This window comes from Salmo salar, chromosome ssa28 (assembly GCF_905237065.1).
Source record: "Salmo salar chromosome ssa28, Ssal_v3.1, whole genome shotgun sequence".
NCBI lineage: Eukaryota > Metazoa > Chordata > Actinopteri > Salmoniformes > Salmonidae > Salmo > Salmo salar.
Window position 1 is genome coordinate 15707497 of NC_059469.1, and position 17165 is coordinate 15724661.

At 44.5% G+C, this 17165-nt stretch overlaps 1 protein-coding gene across 12 annotated transcripts in view; it reads right to left on the minus strand.

The window, feature by feature from the left end:
* The window catches only part of trrap (transformation/transcription domain-associated protein), an 89183-nt gene that overhangs the window by 30634 nt on the left and 41384 nt on the right, over nucleotides 1–17165 (minus strand). For all 12 annotated transcript variants that reach the window (XM_045710319.1, XM_045710318.1, XM_045710317.1 and 9 more), the window contains 13 exons: nucleotides 16368–16567; nucleotides 15944–16065; nucleotides 14677–14890; nucleotides 14034–14213; nucleotides 13492–13638; nucleotides 13009–13128; nucleotides 11623–11913; nucleotides 9956–10093; nucleotides 9434–9546; nucleotides 7491–7626; nucleotides 6008–6199; nucleotides 3672–3867; nucleotides 2710–2828 (listed from right to left, as the gene is read on the minus strand). In XM_045710319.1, the coding sequence (XP_045566275.1) occupies nucleotides 2710–2828; nucleotides 3672–3867; nucleotides 6008–6199; nucleotides 7491–7626; nucleotides 9434–9546; nucleotides 9956–10093; nucleotides 11623–11913; nucleotides 13009–13128; nucleotides 13492–13638; nucleotides 14034–14213; nucleotides 14677–14890; nucleotides 15944–16065; nucleotides 16368–16567 (2168 nt within the window). The remainder of the gene's footprint in view (nucleotides 1–2709; nucleotides 2829–3671; nucleotides 3868–6007; nucleotides 6200–7490; nucleotides 7627–9433; nucleotides 9547–9955; nucleotides 10094–11622; nucleotides 11914–13008; nucleotides 13129–13491; nucleotides 13639–14033; nucleotides 14214–14676; nucleotides 14891–15943; nucleotides 16066–16367; nucleotides 16568–17165) is intronic.

The following is a 17165-nucleotide window of genomic DNA, read 5'->3' on the forward strand; positions in this document are numbered from 1 at the left end:
TGGAAGGAAATGTTGAATATTGATTAGATAGGTATTCAACCCCAATACATGTCAGAATCACCTTTGGCAGCAATTACAGCTGTGAGTCTTTCTGGGTAAGTCTAAGAGCTTTGCACACCTGGATTGTATAATATTTGCACATTATTCTCTCTTTTAAAACTCTTCAAGCTCTCAAGTTGGTTATTGATCATTGCTAGACAGCCATTTTCAAGTCTTGTCATATATTGTCAAGTTGATTTAAGTCAACTGTAACTAGGCCACTCAGGAACAGTCAATGTCATCTTGGTTTATGTTATTGTCCTGCTGAAAGGTGAATTTGTCTCCCAGTGTTTGTTGGAAAGCAGACCAGGTTTTCCTCTGGGATTTTGGCTGTATTCCATTTCTTTTTATCCTAAAAACTCCTTTCAAACAAGCCTAAAAATATGAATAGTGGTACTCAGTGAAGTGTTGCATTGGATTTGCCTCAAACAATGCTTTGTATTCAGCATAAAAAGTATGCAGTAGTACTTACGTGCCTTACGTACAGGATGCATGTTTAGAAATATTTTTTATTCTATACAGGCTTCCTTTTCACTCTGTCATTTAAGTTAGTATTGTGGAGTAACTACAATGTTGATCCTTCCTCAGTTCACATCACAGCCATTGTAATATTTTTAAAAATCACCATTGGACTCGTAGTTTTCTTCCTATCCGGCAACGGAGTTTGGAAAGATGCCTTTATCTTTGTAGTGACTGGGTGTGATACACCATCTAAAGCCTGACTATTAACTTCACCATGCTCCAAGGGAAATTCAAATGTCTTTATTTTTTACATATTTACCAATCGGGGCCCTTCTTGAAAGGCATTGGAAAATCTCCCTGGTCTTTGTTGTGAAATCTGTGCTTAAAATTCATGACTCGATTGAGGGACCTTACAGATAATTGGTCTGTAAGGTCCCTCAAAAATAATGTTAACCACTATTATTGAACACAGAATTAGGGCTGGGCTATATGGCCTAAAAACCATAGCTACTTTTTTTTTAAACTTATGGGGAATTCACAATATACTATGTGTACAAAACATTAGGAACACCTGCACTTTCCATGACAGACTGACCAGATGAATCCAGGTGAAAGCTATGATCTCTTATTGATGGCACTTGTTAAATCCACTTCAGCGTCGATGAAGGGGAAGAGACAGGTTGAAGAAGGATTTTTAAGCCTTGAGACAGGTATTGTGTGTGTGCCATTCAGAGGTTGAGTGAGCAAGACAAAAGATGTAAGTGCCTTTGAACGGGGTATGGTAGAGTCATGAACTGCAACGCTGCTGGGTTTTTCACGCAAAACAGTTTCCCATGTGTGTCAAGAATGGTCCACCACCCAAAGGACATCCAGCCAACTTGACAACTGTGGGAAGCATTGGAGTCAACATGGGCCAGCATCCCTGTGGAACGCTTGACACCTTGTAGAGTCTATGTCCCGACAAATGTAGGCTGTTCTGAGGGCAAAAGGGGGTGCAACTCAATATTTGGAATGTATTAATGTTTTCTACATTCAGGGTTACCCTCAACTTTTTTCCTTTTTAAACAATCTCTGAATAAGCTTTGTATGTACAATTAAAGGTCACTACACCACATTTAAAGAAGTCAGGAATAATCTAATGAATTCAGGGCTTCTAAAATGATACCAAGGCTAAATATAAGCCTTCCACAACCACAAGACCCACTAATAATTTAATCGAAATAGTTTTACCTGCTTTATTTTGCAAAAATCACTTCAGTCTTTCAAGTCTTTCAAATGTAACAAGAACCATGCACATCCACCAATAATGACCAACAATTAACAGGTCTCATTAACAATCTCCCAAGCTCACATGCTAGTGAGTAAGCCAGTTAAAATGTCAAGTCTAGCCAACTTTGATCTATTTGCTTGCTAACAAGGTAGAAGAGTTGACCTGTTATGAATACACTCTCGTCCATCTCCAACTGGTTGAACAACTGGAAATCAAGTGTCCTACCTGGAGAAAAATAAGCCTACTTCTCAGAATGAGAACGATATGACAATTCCATAGAAAAAGTTGCTATGCTCATTGCACAATTATAAAACACAAACTAGACAGCACATAAGTCTGTGGCTAAAATGCTGCTAGGGGTGCGTGGTACTGCAACGCCGTGCGAGACTGAAACTGAGCATTCATTTTCCACAATGATTTTGACTCCTGAACTTATTTAGGCTCGCTATAACAAAGGGCTTCAATACTTTGACTCAAGACGTTTCAGCTTTTCATTTAATTCATTTGTAATACAAAATCTAAAAACAGAATTCTACTTTGACATTTGTCACTGTCGCTCAGTGACAAAATCTCTAAATTCAGGCTGTAACAACAAAATGTGGAAAAAGTAAAGTGGTGTGAATACTTGGAAGGCACTGTATGTGCCATTTAGTAGACGCTTTTATCCAAAGCTCATGCATGCATAAATTTTTTTGTATGGGTGGCCCGTGGGAATTGAACCCACGATCCTTGGCATTGCAAGCACCATGCTCTACCAACTGAGCCACACAGGAGTTGAAAACAATTCAATTCATAAATTGGAAAATCTTCAAAAGAATGGGAAATTTCATTTTCAATGCTCTAATCTAATTTCCAGAATTGACAACTGAAATGAAATCCAACCCTGGTGAACACGTAATCTTGACAGATAGTGATTTATCACACAGTGGGCGTGGTACCTGTTTGCGTCCTATCTTGCCATATTGGATGATGGCAGAGGCGGAGGCGTGGACCCCCAGCATGGCATTGCTGGTGTTGGGGTCGTGCTGCGTGTTGGTCTCATACGCCGTCACGATGGCTGGGATAGGAAGGAGGAGAACAAGATGTCACTACAGTCCAGTCAGTGTAGAGAGTGGAGGGAGCTCCATATTATTGAGCTTGACTATGAAACAAAGTTAATTTGGATGAAAGCATTAGTTACATTTCTAAGGATGAATATCAAAGACAAAGTTGTCTCATGTTATCTCGAGTTTTGTAGTTACACCAATCATCATAGCTGTAGTAGTTTCATAGTAGCACGAAAGCTGCCACAGACAACATCTTTTTCAGGATGCTGAGTCTGAATGGTTTCAAAGTCACTGCAGGACAATGCCTGGCTCCACAGCGTGTGTCATGTTGTAGAGGACACAGACGACAATGAGAGCAGATTTTTAATTCACTCAACTATCCCTTTATTTACCATCTCTTTTCATGTCTTCTCATCTTCTACCTCCAATTTGTTCCATCTTTCCCCTCTTTTGTTTTTTTGTACTGTTCTTTCCTTCCTCTTGTCCTTTTCATATCCACTCCTCCTTCCTCCCCCTCTTTGCCACAGAGTTTCATCTCTTCTTATCTCCAGCTCTTTCCCTCCCTCCAACTTAGTCTGTGCTGTCATGCAGTCCCTTTGCAGTCTCTCTGCATTGCTTTTTCCCCCCTCTACCTCTCTCTTTCCAACTCCCTGTCTGTCTCTGCCTCTTCTCTCTCTCCCCCTCTTGTGTGTGTGTGTGTGTGTGTGTGTGTGTGTGTGTGTGTGTGGTGCAGAGTAAACAAGTCATTTAGAGAGCTGACATTTGGGAAGGTAGAGAGAGCCTGAGGGGTTCAGCTCACTATGGCCTTTTAGAAACGTCCCCATTGTGAAAAGCAATAGGTGTGTGAGTCCTACCCTGGTAGTGGTGCTGCCTCCACATGAAGATGCTGCTCCAGTGGGAGAGGTCGTCAGAGACGATGGGCAGCCTGTTCCTCCAGGTCTTCACCACAGTCTTCATGTCGTGGAGGCTGGTGTTACGGCCCAGGTTAGCTGGCTGCAGTCCAGCGTTGATCTGGGCCGCCTCCTGGAGCTCGATGATCTGCTGGGCAGCCTGGTAGGGGAGGAGAGGGGTGGGAAAGTTTAAGGGTTTTGAGAGAATGGAGGAATGGAGAGCGAGAAGGGGAGGAGATGAAGAAAGAATGTGTGGAGAACAGTGGTGACAGGAAATGATTAGGAGACGGGGTAAACAGAGAAAGAGAAGGGTACAGAAGACGGAGGGATGGAGATAAATAAAACAATTAAAAGGGATGAGACTTGGCGGAGGGTTTCTGTTCTTTCTCTATGACAGTAGAAAAGGCAGGGTGTCCAGGCCAATTCCAAAGCCATTAGCCCACTGTATTACAGGCTTATGAAAAACCTTCTCTGAAATGAGGTCCGAGAAGCAAACACCTGATAGTTGATAAGACACTTTGATCCATCTATTTACCTTCAGGGACAGAACTTCATTAAGGCTGGTGGCAGGGACAGAACATCATTAAGGCTAGGGCTGGTGGCAGGGACAGAACTTCATTAAGGCTAGGGCTGGTGGCAGGGACAGAACATCATTAAGGCTAGGGCTGGTGGCAGGGACAGAACATCATTAAGGCTAGGGCTGGTGGCAGGGACAGAACATCATTAAGGCTAGGGCTGGTGGCAGGGACAGAACATCATTAAGGCTAGGGCTGGTGGCAGGGACAGAACATCATTAAGGCTAGGGCTGGTGGCAGGGACAGAACATCATTAAGGCTAGGGCTGGTGGCAGGGACAGAACATCATTAAGGCTAGGGCTGGTGGCAGGGACAGAACTTCATTAAGGCTAGGGCTGGTGGCAGCGACAGAACATCATTAAGGCTAGGGCTGGTGGCAGGGACAGAACTTCATTAAGGCTAGGGCTGGTGGCAGGGACAGAACATCATTAAGGCTAGGGCTGGTGGCAGGGACAGAACTTCATTAAGGCTAGGGCTGGTGGCAGGGACAGAACAAAGACTAAAAGATATGGAGACTCCATTCTGAAGGGTCTAATTTATTTGTTTTATTTAACCCTTATTTTACCAGGTAAGTTGACTGAGAACACATTCTGATTTACAGTAACGACCTGGGGAATAGTTACAGGGGAGAGGAGGGGGAATGAATGAGACAATTGGAAGCTGGGGATGATTAGGTGATTGATGGTATGAAGGCCAGACTGGGGATTTAGCCAGGACACCGGGGTTAACACCCCTACAATAAGTGCCATGGGATCTTTAGTGAGTACAGAGTCTCTGAACTGGGATCTGAAATGCTGTTGAGCTGCTAGAATCTACACACGAATGATCAATCATTTTCATCAACCCATCAATCAAGATTAATACTAAAGCCAACGATCAATATAGCTAGTGTAAATTCATTGGAAAGTCCTGTATTTTGATGGCTTGATTCCAAATGCTGTTTGATTGTAGTTATTTACCTGCAGAAAGCCTTTGTTTTAGAGGCTCTCAGGGTTTTAAGTGTATGGTACTGAAATAAAGATTTACGACTGCTGAGTTCACTAAGCAGGAAAGAAACGTTGTTTTCCTGCTTTTATAATGAATGGGACCACAGACAAATGAATGTAGCGGCACTCAATTCAAATAGCTGCCTTCAAAAGAGAAATGTCCTGAATCGGTCGGTGGACCCACCAAATCAAATCACCAGAAAGAAAATAAATTGGGCAGTACAATATTCTAACAATTATCTGTTAATTTCAGCTGATGGCACATTTATAACCTTCATTTTGGAGTGGCCATTCATCATGCAAATGTAATTTTGGAGCAGGTATTTATTCAAACACTATCTGATGGGGGGGGGAAGCAATTACAGACAGTCTAAAGTTACTGCCTCAGTCTCGCCACTTTACTTTCTGTCTCCATTTTTCTTTTCCTCTCACTCCCTCTCCTCTTTCTTCCATTTTATTTCACTCTCCTCTTTCTTTTCCTCCTTCTCAGTCTGTCTCACTCCATTATCTCCCTCCCTCTGGTTTTTATTGCACTTTCAGGGAAGTGTTTTTCCCCTCTTCATTCCCAGAAAACAGATTATCAGTGTTTTCCCCAGTAAATTGGCTGGGATCACTGATCGACTCTTCATTTGGCAATACAGTGATCAAAAGAGATGTGTTCCAGACTTTTATTTCATCTTGATTAAGAATTGAGACATATTCAGGTGGTGCTTGTGAGTCTGCCTCCCTCATCTCTTACCTGAAGTAGTGGTGTGTGTACGTGGGACACGATGTGAGGCAGTCTTCTCCACTCCCGTATGGCCAGACTTGAAGCCATCTCCACCAGCCGTTCTATGAAGTTGAGCTGCTGCTCCTCTGGATGGCAGATAGCCAGGTAACCACGGTGCATGTTCACCTTCCACGCCATCTCCTTAGGACAACTCAGCTCCACCTTACAGACAGATTACATACACACGTTACCCATCTATGAAAACATAAGGTTATACACAACTTACACACACATCACGCACGCTTGGTGCAGATGAGAAAGTAACACGTGAGCCTTTGTCAGCTGACATTTGGACTGCAATTCTGTGTGTGCATCTCAAGTGAATTACTTCATGCCACTGTCACAAAGCAGCACTCTAACAGGACACAATACACCACCTGTTCTATTCATTCTCCTCATCATTTTTAAAAGGCCTGAGTGGTTAATGAATAATCAGCCTGACACGGAGGTGAGCAGAGACTATATTGATCAGACCACTGAGTGCTTTAACCACAACACAACAAAACCCCAATGGAAGCCTGCCTTCTGCGCAGTCAAACCTGGGAAACATTATTAGGTGTGTGGGTGTCCCTCGGTCTGTGTGTGTTGATGGGGGAGAGAATTACAGCGATCGGTCAACGTGCACTTATCACAGACGAGGGGATAGGTGATGAATCTCCCGTAGACAGTGGTGGCCTTATCAGAGGCTGTTTAATTGAAAGCTGGGCCATTCAGATAGACAGACGGAGCCTCACCACAACAGCAGCAGCCTGCTCTACTCTGTCTTCTACCACCGCCACGTAACAAAACGCACAACAGACTTTGGGCCAATTAATCACACAGAAATATTAGATCTATGCAGAGAGAGCCAGAGAGCGAGAGAGCAAGGCAACCAGTGGAGCACAAACATTGTAATTACAAACCATATTTATTTTCCTTTAAAACTTCAAAGAAAACTTGCACAACACTCTACATAGCCAATAATAACATTTGAAATGTCTATATTCTTTTAAAAATGGTGTAATGTTTACAAAATGTTCCTTTGTTTATTGTCTATTCCATTTGCTTTGGCAATGTAAACATATGTTTCCCATGCCAAGAGACCGAGAGAGAGAGAGAGAAAGAGAGAAAGACTGAACGTAAGAGGCTGCTAGTTAAAGGTTTTGCTGGACAGTTTAATGAGATGTCACCTCAGGACAGTGGCTCGTTTCAAAATCTCCTTGAGCAGAAAGCAAGACAGGAGTATTTGTTATGTGTCAGCTACTATCACGTTCCCTCCTCTACTCTGCTTTAGAAAACACGAGGCTGATAAATTAACCTTCCTAACGACTGCCAAACTACATTTCCACAGCTTTCCGAGAGTTCTGGAGCTGGGAACCAGACCTCAGCCGAGTGTGTGTGTCTGTCTGACTGTCTATGTGCGCTTGTGTATAGCTGTGTCAGCGTGTGTGTGTGTGTGTTGGGCATCCCCTACCTGTACCAGCGCTTCCTTCATGGCGCCCCAGTTGGAGACTCTCCAGGCACACTCCAGTACCAGGTAGGGGTTGCTGTTGCCTTTCGACTGGCCGTACTCTGTCAGAGGCTCCCACTGGTTCAACTCTTTAGAACAGCTGCAGAAACAGGGAGGAGAGTTGATATCAAGATGAATACCAGTTCTCATCGATGGGGCTGTAGTGGAACAGATTGAGAGCGTCAACTTCCTTGGTGTCCACATCACCAACGAACTATCATGGTCCAACCACACTACGACAGTCGTAAAGAGGGCACGACAAAGCCTATTCCCCCTCAGGAGACTGAAAAGATTTGGCATGGGTCCTCAGATCCTCAAAAGGTTCTACAGCGGCACCATCGAGCGCATCCTGACTGGTTGCATCACTGCCTGGTATGGCAACCGCTCGGCCCCCGACCACAAGGCACTAAAGAGGGTAGTGTGTACGGCCCAGTACATCACTGGGGCCAAGCTTCCTGACATCCAGGACCTCTATACCAGGCGGTGTCAGAGGAAGGCCCTAAAAATTGTCAAAGACTCCAGCCATCCTAGTCATAGACTGTTCTCTCTGCTACCGCATGGCAAGCGGTTTCGGAGCGCCAAGTCTAGGTCCAAAAGGCTTCTAAACAGCTTCTACCCCCAAGCCATAAGACTCCTGAACAGCTAATCAAAGGGCTACCCAGACCCCTCTTCTACACTGCTGCTACTCTCTGTTTATAATCTATGCATTGCCTACCTCTGCGGAAACACAGTTCCCGCTCAGCCCAGTCAAAACTGTTCGCTGCTCTGGCACCCCTATGGTGGAACAAGCTCCCTCACGACGCCAGGACAGCGGAGTCAATCACCACCTTCCGGAGACACCTGAAACCCCACCTCTTTAAGGAATACCTAGGATAGGATAAAGTAATCCTTCTAACCCCCCCCCCAAAAAAAAATATATATAGATGTACTATTGTAAAGTGGTTGTTCCACTGGATATCATAAGGTGAATGCACCAATTTGTAAGTCGCTCTGGATAACAGCGTCTGCTAAATGACGTAAATGTAAATGTCACTAACTACCAACATGTACATATTACCTCAACTAACCGGTTCCCCCACACCGGTACCCCCTATATATAGTCTCATTTGTTATTTTACAGCTGCTGTTTAATAATTTGTTATTTTTCTTTACTTCTTAAAGCATTGTTGGTTAGGGGCTCATAAGTAAGCATTTCACTGTAAGGTCTACACCAGTTGTATTTGGCACGTGACTAATAACATTTGATTTGAATAATATACACTGAGTGTACAAAACATAAAAAGGTACACCTTCCTAATATTGAGTTGCACAACCCCTTTTGCCCTCAGAACAGCCTCAATTCATCGGGGCATTGACTCTACAAGGTGTCGAAAGCGTTCCACAGGGATGCTGGCCCATGTGGACTCCAATGCTTCCCACAGTTGTGTCAAGTTGGCTGGATGTCCTTTGGGTGGTGGACCATTCTTGACACACAAGGGAAACTGTTTTGCGTGAAAAATGCAGCAGCGTTGCAGTTCTTGACACATTCATACCAGTGCACCTGATACTCATTACCATAGCCCGTTCAAAGGCTCTTAAACCTTTTGTCTTGCCAATTCACCCCCTGAATGGCACACATACACAATCCATGTCTCAAGGCTTAACAAGCCTCCACTTCATCTACACCGATTGAAGTGGATTTAACAAGAGACAACAATAAGGGATCATAGCTTTCACCTGGTTAGTCTGTCATGGAAAGAGCAGGTGTTCCTAATGTCATGGAAGGAACATGTAGTTACTTTATACACGATTAACTACATGGCAAATACAGATATGACATAGTAACTGCATAGTTATGACAGTAATTATGTAGTTATTACACCTACGATGGAGTAACAACTACACCAGTAAATAGATCAGTTATTTACCGTATCCAGTGGTCCTCCCAGAGTTGGTACTCCGGTAAGATGGCAGGAGAGGCGTTGCTCCTCTCGTGTTCCTTCCTGGCTTTTTCCATGGCCTTCTCATAGCTCTCCTGGGCCTGTTGAAGGTAAAAATAGTAAATAGTCAGCACTACCCAGCTGTGACCAACTCAGTGGCCTTGTGGGTTGAGTGTCCGCCCTGAGATTGGAAGTTCGATCCCCGGCCGAGTCATACCAAATACTGGAAAAATGGGACACGGTGCATCTCTGCCTTCGGCTTGGCATTAAGGAGATAGATTGGGGGCAAGCCCTTGCGATAGACTAGCGCCCTGTCCAAGGGGTGTTGTAAATCAAGCTGCCTCATGCTACAGAAACAGGAGATAGGCTTTTGCTCCCATGAGCTGTTCCGGCTCGCGCAAGCCAAGGCTCGTGCAAGGCTACCTACCCAGCTGTAGGCTATGTAGTCGAAATTGTACAATGTTTTCAACATTATAACATTTGCCAGTGCATCAATCAACAAGACCTCACCTGTTCGAAGAAGCCGTGCTGCTCGTAGGCAATAGCCGTGGAGGTCTCTGGGAACTTGCAGCGTTTCTGCCACAGCCCCGCCCACATGTCCTCCTCCTGCAGTAGAGAGTACAGCTCTGCCAGGGAGTCCAGGATCTCCTAAAGGACCACACAGAGTTGGGATCAGGGGTGTACATCTTCCCTTTCAAAGACTATTCCATACACATCTAGATACATGGGCCCCGATAAAGGAACTATATTCTTTTTAGTTTGAAACGATTCGGATTGATAAGAGGAACAAATCAATGCGATACAATTAGATTCAATGCACTAACAGTTACTGCATGAAGACATTCATTTTCCAGTCTAAATGGAAATTTGCTGCTCATGGAGCTGGGCCTCTCTGAGCAGGATCAGTCAGAGCTGTATCAAGTCAAATGGACTCATCATATGCACAGGATACACACTGTACATAGCACAATGAAATGCTTACTTGCAGGTTCACCTCTCGATATGCAACAATAACAATAGAAAAGGGTAATAAAAATAGAATCTAAAGTTGAGCACAAGTATAAAGACGAGGAAGTGTCTGTTGGGTATGGGAATGGTTGACAGTTTCTACTATCATGATATAAAATGAAAGAGGCATGTCTAACCCTAATCTTCAAGTTAAACTGACATGGTTTTCATAACATAAAGCTACAAAAATGTAAATGCATGTTCTTGAAGAGAATGTGTACATTTCAAATCAATCTAATGTTACTTCCAGCATAATGTCACTGCAGGTTCAAATCAATCTAATGTTACTTCCAGCATAATGTCACTGCAGGTTCAAATCAATCTAATGTTACTTCCAGCATAATGTCACTGCAGGTTCAAATCAATCTAATGTTACTTCCAGCATAATGTCACTGCAGGTTCAAATCAATCTAATGTTACTTCCAGCATAATGTCACTGCAGGTTCAAATCAATCTAATGTTACTTCCAGCATAATGTCACTGCAGGTTCAAATCAATCTAAAGAAATAATGTTACTGTAGGTATAATTTCCAGTCAATCACATGCATTGTCATGCCACAAAGATCACCGCAGGTAAAGTTCAGTTCGGAACGTTGACATGGTTAAAGGGGGATACTGTTGAAATTCAGTTTTAAATCGCCTAAATTGTAGCAATTTGATTAAAACAACACATTCTACCCATAAAATGGAGACTTGATTTTGGATTTTTTTTAAATTATTTTAAGTAGTCCTGATCGTGTTAGTTTCCCTATAAGCTTCAACGATATACAGAAAGCTGTGCTTTCTAGTATGTACAACTAGAGTTTACTGGACAGTGGGCACCGGTGGGTTGTCTTGCAACCAATAAAGCCTATGATTATTGCACAAGTCATCTTACAAGCATTTCAATGGTGAAAGGTTAGTGAACTGGTTCATGCTACATTTGAATCGGTTTGGAGTTTTGTGGACCGATGCACTTGCATCTTAAACGTTTGAACTGGATTCCAATTCGTATCAATGAATCGTTACATCCCTAGTCAGGATGCAGTGCCTGTCAAGCAGCCATACCCATTTAATGAATGGACAGTACAGTAAGTACAAAGGCAATGTCTGAAGGAAAGTTACCAAGCTAACCATGTACTCATCTAATAGAACTGAAAGTGAACAAGATGACGTCTGTAAACCCGTACCTGTTGTGGTGGAGTGATGCTCTCCTGTTCGTAGAACTCGTTGGTGCTCTGTTTGGGCTTGCTGTGCAGGCTGAGGCCCTTCTCAAAGGCCTGCTGTTCCAGCATCAGAGTGGAGCGCAGCCACAGATTGTGAGTCTTCCCCAGATACTTCAACACACAGGGCCTGATGGGGATAGGGGGCACACACTGGGACATTGCCTCCACGAAGCAGTTGAGGGCACTGGGCTGGCAGTCCCTCTGAGCCTGGTGGCTCCCACTGCACAGGAAAGGACTCATCTCACCTGACAGGGCCTGGGAGGGAGGTGACGTGGAAGGATGGTTGGGGAGAGGAAAGGAGGGGAAGGGGAGTCAAGGTTAAAGAGGACAGACAGAATGTGTTTCTATGGCCAAAAGCATGCAATATTATGCACAACTGAAAACAAGCTAGAAGTAAATTGGACGCCACCATACTAGCTAGCACAGAATAATCATCTAAGAGACAGCCTCAGCCAAAAGAATCACTATTTGAATGCCTTGAATAGATTTTTCCTCCAGCAGTCAGTACCCTGAAACCACATGAAGATATTTAGAACCAGATAATTATCAGCGTAAATATGCAACCTATTTAAGTCTTTATCCATGTCCGTCTGTGAGTGACAAACATCATTAAGACGTCTAGTTCTATTTCCAACGCGTCTCAGAAAGTTAATAGCTCAAATCACTTCAAATCAGGAGCCCTTAAATGAGCCTCTTAATACTGGAGGCATCTGGTTCATTAAACTCAGTATGTTTTTTCTTCTTACATATTCTGCATAAATGAATGGTTCCTCATTAAGAGGAAATTGCATGTTTTAAGGAAGAAATGGCAGAGCCAAGGTCAGGCTGACTGTCTGCTAACCAACGTCACAGAGCTGAGGTGTATGTTTGTCTTGGAGAGAGTGCACGTCTCAGTGTCTGTGTGTCTCAGAGTGTCTGTGTGCGAGTGTGGTGCTGACCAGTCAGGTCAGGCCAGAGCCTGTGACCCGTGTCGGCCCTTGACGGCCCTGTCCAGGTAAATAATGATGAGAGAATGAGTCACGCCATAGCCTTTGACCTCTATCACGGCATGACAACCAGGGTTTTGACCTGTAAACTTGCACAGAAGGTATAAATAGCTCATATCAACGTTGCAGATAGAAACACCATGAATAGACATTGGAAAATAATTACTATTACAATAGTGCATCTATGGAGCGGACATGATTTCTTCCACCTAAACGTTGCAGAATGTTGCCCCCTTTTGAACAGGCCCCAATCCAGTTGTGAGCACATTGAATTTACCGTCCATTGTAGCCTGGCCATCTAGTGCCAACCTTATGACCTGGAAGTACAGGACATGTTAATGCACATTGACCTGGCAGTACTTACGTGTTGCTGACGGTCAGAGAGGATCTTCCACAGTCGAGGGAACAGCTGTACCCAGGTCTTCTCAGCCAAGGGGGTGGAGATGTGACACAGCTGGACCAGGGCGTTCAGCAGCGCCCCCGTCTGACACAGACACAATGACAACACAGGTAGGCATCAGACAAAATGACAATACGGGGTTAACATCTCGCTCTTACAAAACAGACCTACAAGAATCATTCAGCAAAAATCCCACATTAAAGGTTGTGCAGGAAATTCCACAGGATTTTGTGGCTACTTTCCTGTGGAACAACCTACAAGATAAAGGTTCAGGGGTCAAGTTAGCACATTCCAAATCTGGTTCCTTAAGGTTCATCCATATAATCTATCAAATGTAGAATGTGTGCTCAAAGCCAAAGTCTTTTTTGCTAAAAGCGTTGAACTTGACAGTGAGGGCGGGGAGGGTTGATTTGAACTAACAGGGCAAGGGTTTGTGTCATAACTCACCTTGACCTCTCTAAGGGAATCGAGGAACTTGTCGTGGCGGTTGGTGAGCATGTGCAGCTGGTTGCCTGTGTCTTTCTCTGCCTGCTCCTTGTTCTTGGGGATGGCTGTCTGGTCCCCTGGGGCTAGCTCTATGTCGATCTCCACATCCTGGAGGAGAGAGAGGGGGGAGGGAGAGGAAAGGACAGGGGGAGAGAGTAGAAGATGATTGAGGAAAGGAAGAACAGAAGAGATGGGGGATACATTTAGTCATTTGTTGTAATATATGCAAAAGCACTTAGTCTTTCCCCTTGGAGAGATGATCATAATGAGATGGGGGAGGAAAGGTAAACAGAAAATATTGACTGTTATATAAATACTGCATCAAATCTGTGGGGGAAACAGTTTGCTGCAGCAGGAAATACAGGTCAACAAAGAGGGAGAACTAGATGTTATTCCTCCCCAATAACAAACACACGATGGGATAATGGGGCTGTGTGTGTCAACACGTCTCTTAGTGTGTGTGTCCGTGTGACCCTCGGATTCCTGTTGCGCAGCATCCTCACCTCCTCCTTGGTCTCGCTGTTCTCCCTCTCTCTGGGTTCTTGCTTGATGTGGGTTGCCATGGCGAAGGCGGCACGGTCGTGGCTGTCGGCCAGATTGATGACGTTGGTGATGGATGGGAGCATGGAGCCCTGGCAGCTGGTCCCGATGATGCTGTTACGCTCACACACCGCCAGCAGCAGCTAACAGAGAGAGAGTGACACAGAAAAAAAGACCACAGAAATTCAGGTTAACACTTTCTAGGGGGTCTGAAGCATTATGGAGACACTTCACAAAAAAGGCAGTCTGTACAGACACTATGGACAAGCTACATCACATACCACTGTATACAATAATTATTTGTGCTAAAACAGGACATAGTTAGATTTCAAAGCTCAAAATCAGCAACCTCTTCAAAGGACTTAGTCCTAACTGGAGTATTCAGAAACATGGAGAGCCGAACCCTCATTGGTTAACATTTTTATCTTGTGTTCTTTTGAACTTAACATGAATTGGGAGTATTTAGAGTACACTGAAAACAGAGAACAAAGCTGTTAACTACATTGACAAAAGTGCAGTTAACCTTATAGTCCCCAAGCTCTCAAATGTCTCAACTGACATCAAAACAGTCATGACTGGACCCCTCGTCCCAGTACATGTCCTTACCTCTATGCATTGTTTGATCCAGAAGTGGCTGCTCATGGCCTCCCAGTTCTGAGAGCAGCAGATGTAGAGTAGCCTCTCATAGACACGTCTCTTCATGGAGAGGTCAAACACCTCAAAGAACTTAGCCCTGATCAGAGGCTGGGCGCAACGCAGCCCCGACAGAAAGGCCGGCTCCAACTTCGACGTGATGTCACTTCCTGAGAGACTCTCGTCCCTGATTGGACAAAGAGGGTTGAAATGCATCTATGTAAGCATTCTTTATATCTAATTGAAAATGGTTTACGACTGCAATTTATTTATCTTATACAGTTGTTCACGCTAATGCATTTCAGAGCAAGCTCCTTCATAACAATTAAGATACAAAAGGAGCTAAAAGCATCATGGCAATGAGTGAAGAAGCAATGAAGGTCATTGAAGTGAAACAGTGTAGGATGCAGACAGTTACTTAAACTTAATGTTTAAAAAAACGGAGCACCTTATCTTTAATGATAATCCTAGCGGAATAGTAAAACGGTTAACATCCCACATTAAATGCTGTGTAATAAGCTATACAATCATTTCTAGATCATTCCACAGCCCTGGTGAATGGGTCTCTAGAGTATTTAAAAGAGGAAGAGTAATGTCTCAGCAGTGAGTGTATTATACTGAAGCTACTAAACCATCTACTTATTCAAAGACGTCGTCGTGGAGCAGATGCTATGTGGACGGTGATGCGTCAATCATAGTTTTACAGCTTGTTCAAAGTTACGTGACTTACAGAGCAGATCGTCTGTGGACAGGCAGAATGGGAAAAGGGATGGGGCAGTCTTGAGGACTGGAGGAGAGGAACGGATGAGTGGTATTTGTGGTTAGAGGGCCAGCCAGGATGAATAGCAGTGGGCTGAGGAGTCAGTCATCTTTCGCTTGGCTGCCTCACCCCTCTGCCACCCTCCCATCTCTCCCTCACACCATGTGTCCTGTCACTGGAAGACCCTCAAACCCAACCCCCATCATTCTGTCTACCCTATCCCCAACCTCTGTCTTTGCCTTTCTCTCTCTATAGATGGAGTGGTGTGGTGGCATACTCCCGCGCTCTCTCCACCCCACTCCCTTCTGCTCAATGGATGAATGGTTTGTGGCGATGACCTGGCATACTCCTCTCTCTGCAGCAGACTCCCTCCCGCCTTTCTCTCTACGCCCATGCCCCCCAATTGATGGGTGAAATAGCATAGCGCCGCGAGTATGTTTGCCGTGCATACTCATCCAGGTGATTAATGGGTGTAATTACCTGTAAACGTAATTAACGAGGTCCAGAAATTGGGCGTTTAACTCAAGGTCATCAGGGAAACGCTTCTCAATATAGGTCATCATCTTCACCAGCAGAATGGACTTCTCACGAAGATTGGGCATCTGTGGATGGAGAGAGGGATGGAGGGAGCGAGAGAGATATGGAGGAGAGAGCAGATTGATTCAGTTCATTTATCTTTAGTGCATCTGAAGGGGGGAGTGTGTAGCACCTTTGGTCCTCGCTCCCCCCTCATTGTCTCTGCTGGACTCAGAGCAAAGACACCTGTGTAGATTTGTGTTTCCTGGTTCCCAGATTGCTTTGCTGGCTAGTTGTTCTTACACAGATCATTAGCAATGCATGTCCTGGGTTTTCAGTGTTTGCTAAACAGCCAACAGGGAAATGTGATGAAAAATGGTCCTCTCACCTGGTTTGCTGCCATGGGGGAATTGTTCTTAACCCACTCCTCCACGATCTTGACGATGGCGCGGAGGATCTTGGCGTCAGGCGACTTCTCGATGAGCGATGTGAGGATGACTTGGATGAAGTTCTTCCTCATCTCAATGGACATGACGGACAGACGACTCTTCACCAGGTCCAGAGACAGCATCACTAGTTCGCTAGTTACTGTGGGGAGAGGTTAGAGGTTAGAGGTCATGACGGACAGACGCGTCTTCACCAGGTCCTGAGACAGCATCACTAGTTCGCTAGTCACTGTAGGGAGAGGTTAGAGGTCATGACATAGAATGTCAATTCACTACAAAGTGTAAAAGAGTGTGTTTGGGTTCTTTGACAGTGAACATATAGGTCATTAGAGATCCATTTAAAAAGCCTGATAGCATCTCACTATCATTACCGGTCTTAGGAAGAGCAGGGATAGAGATGCTTGGCTTGGGCTCATTGGCTATGACCAACAGTAAATGCAGTTTCACTGCAGCAGCACCCAGTGGCCACTCGAACACTGAACTTGCAGAAAACACTAAACAGGAGGACCATCTAACCTTTGGAGAAACTGTGCAAGGTAAAAAGACTGTTTGTCTCAGCCAGAGGCATCGCACTGTATCTACAACCCAGGAGGGGAATCAGAGCCGTGGTAGATCCCCAGTGAGACCTCTATCAGCCCAGTGGATGAGCCAGACCTTCCAGCCATTCACACTGATACAGGGGCTTCTGTATGGGCCAAACAGACCCGAGATAGGGGGATATCTGAGCTCTGGGTCCTGAG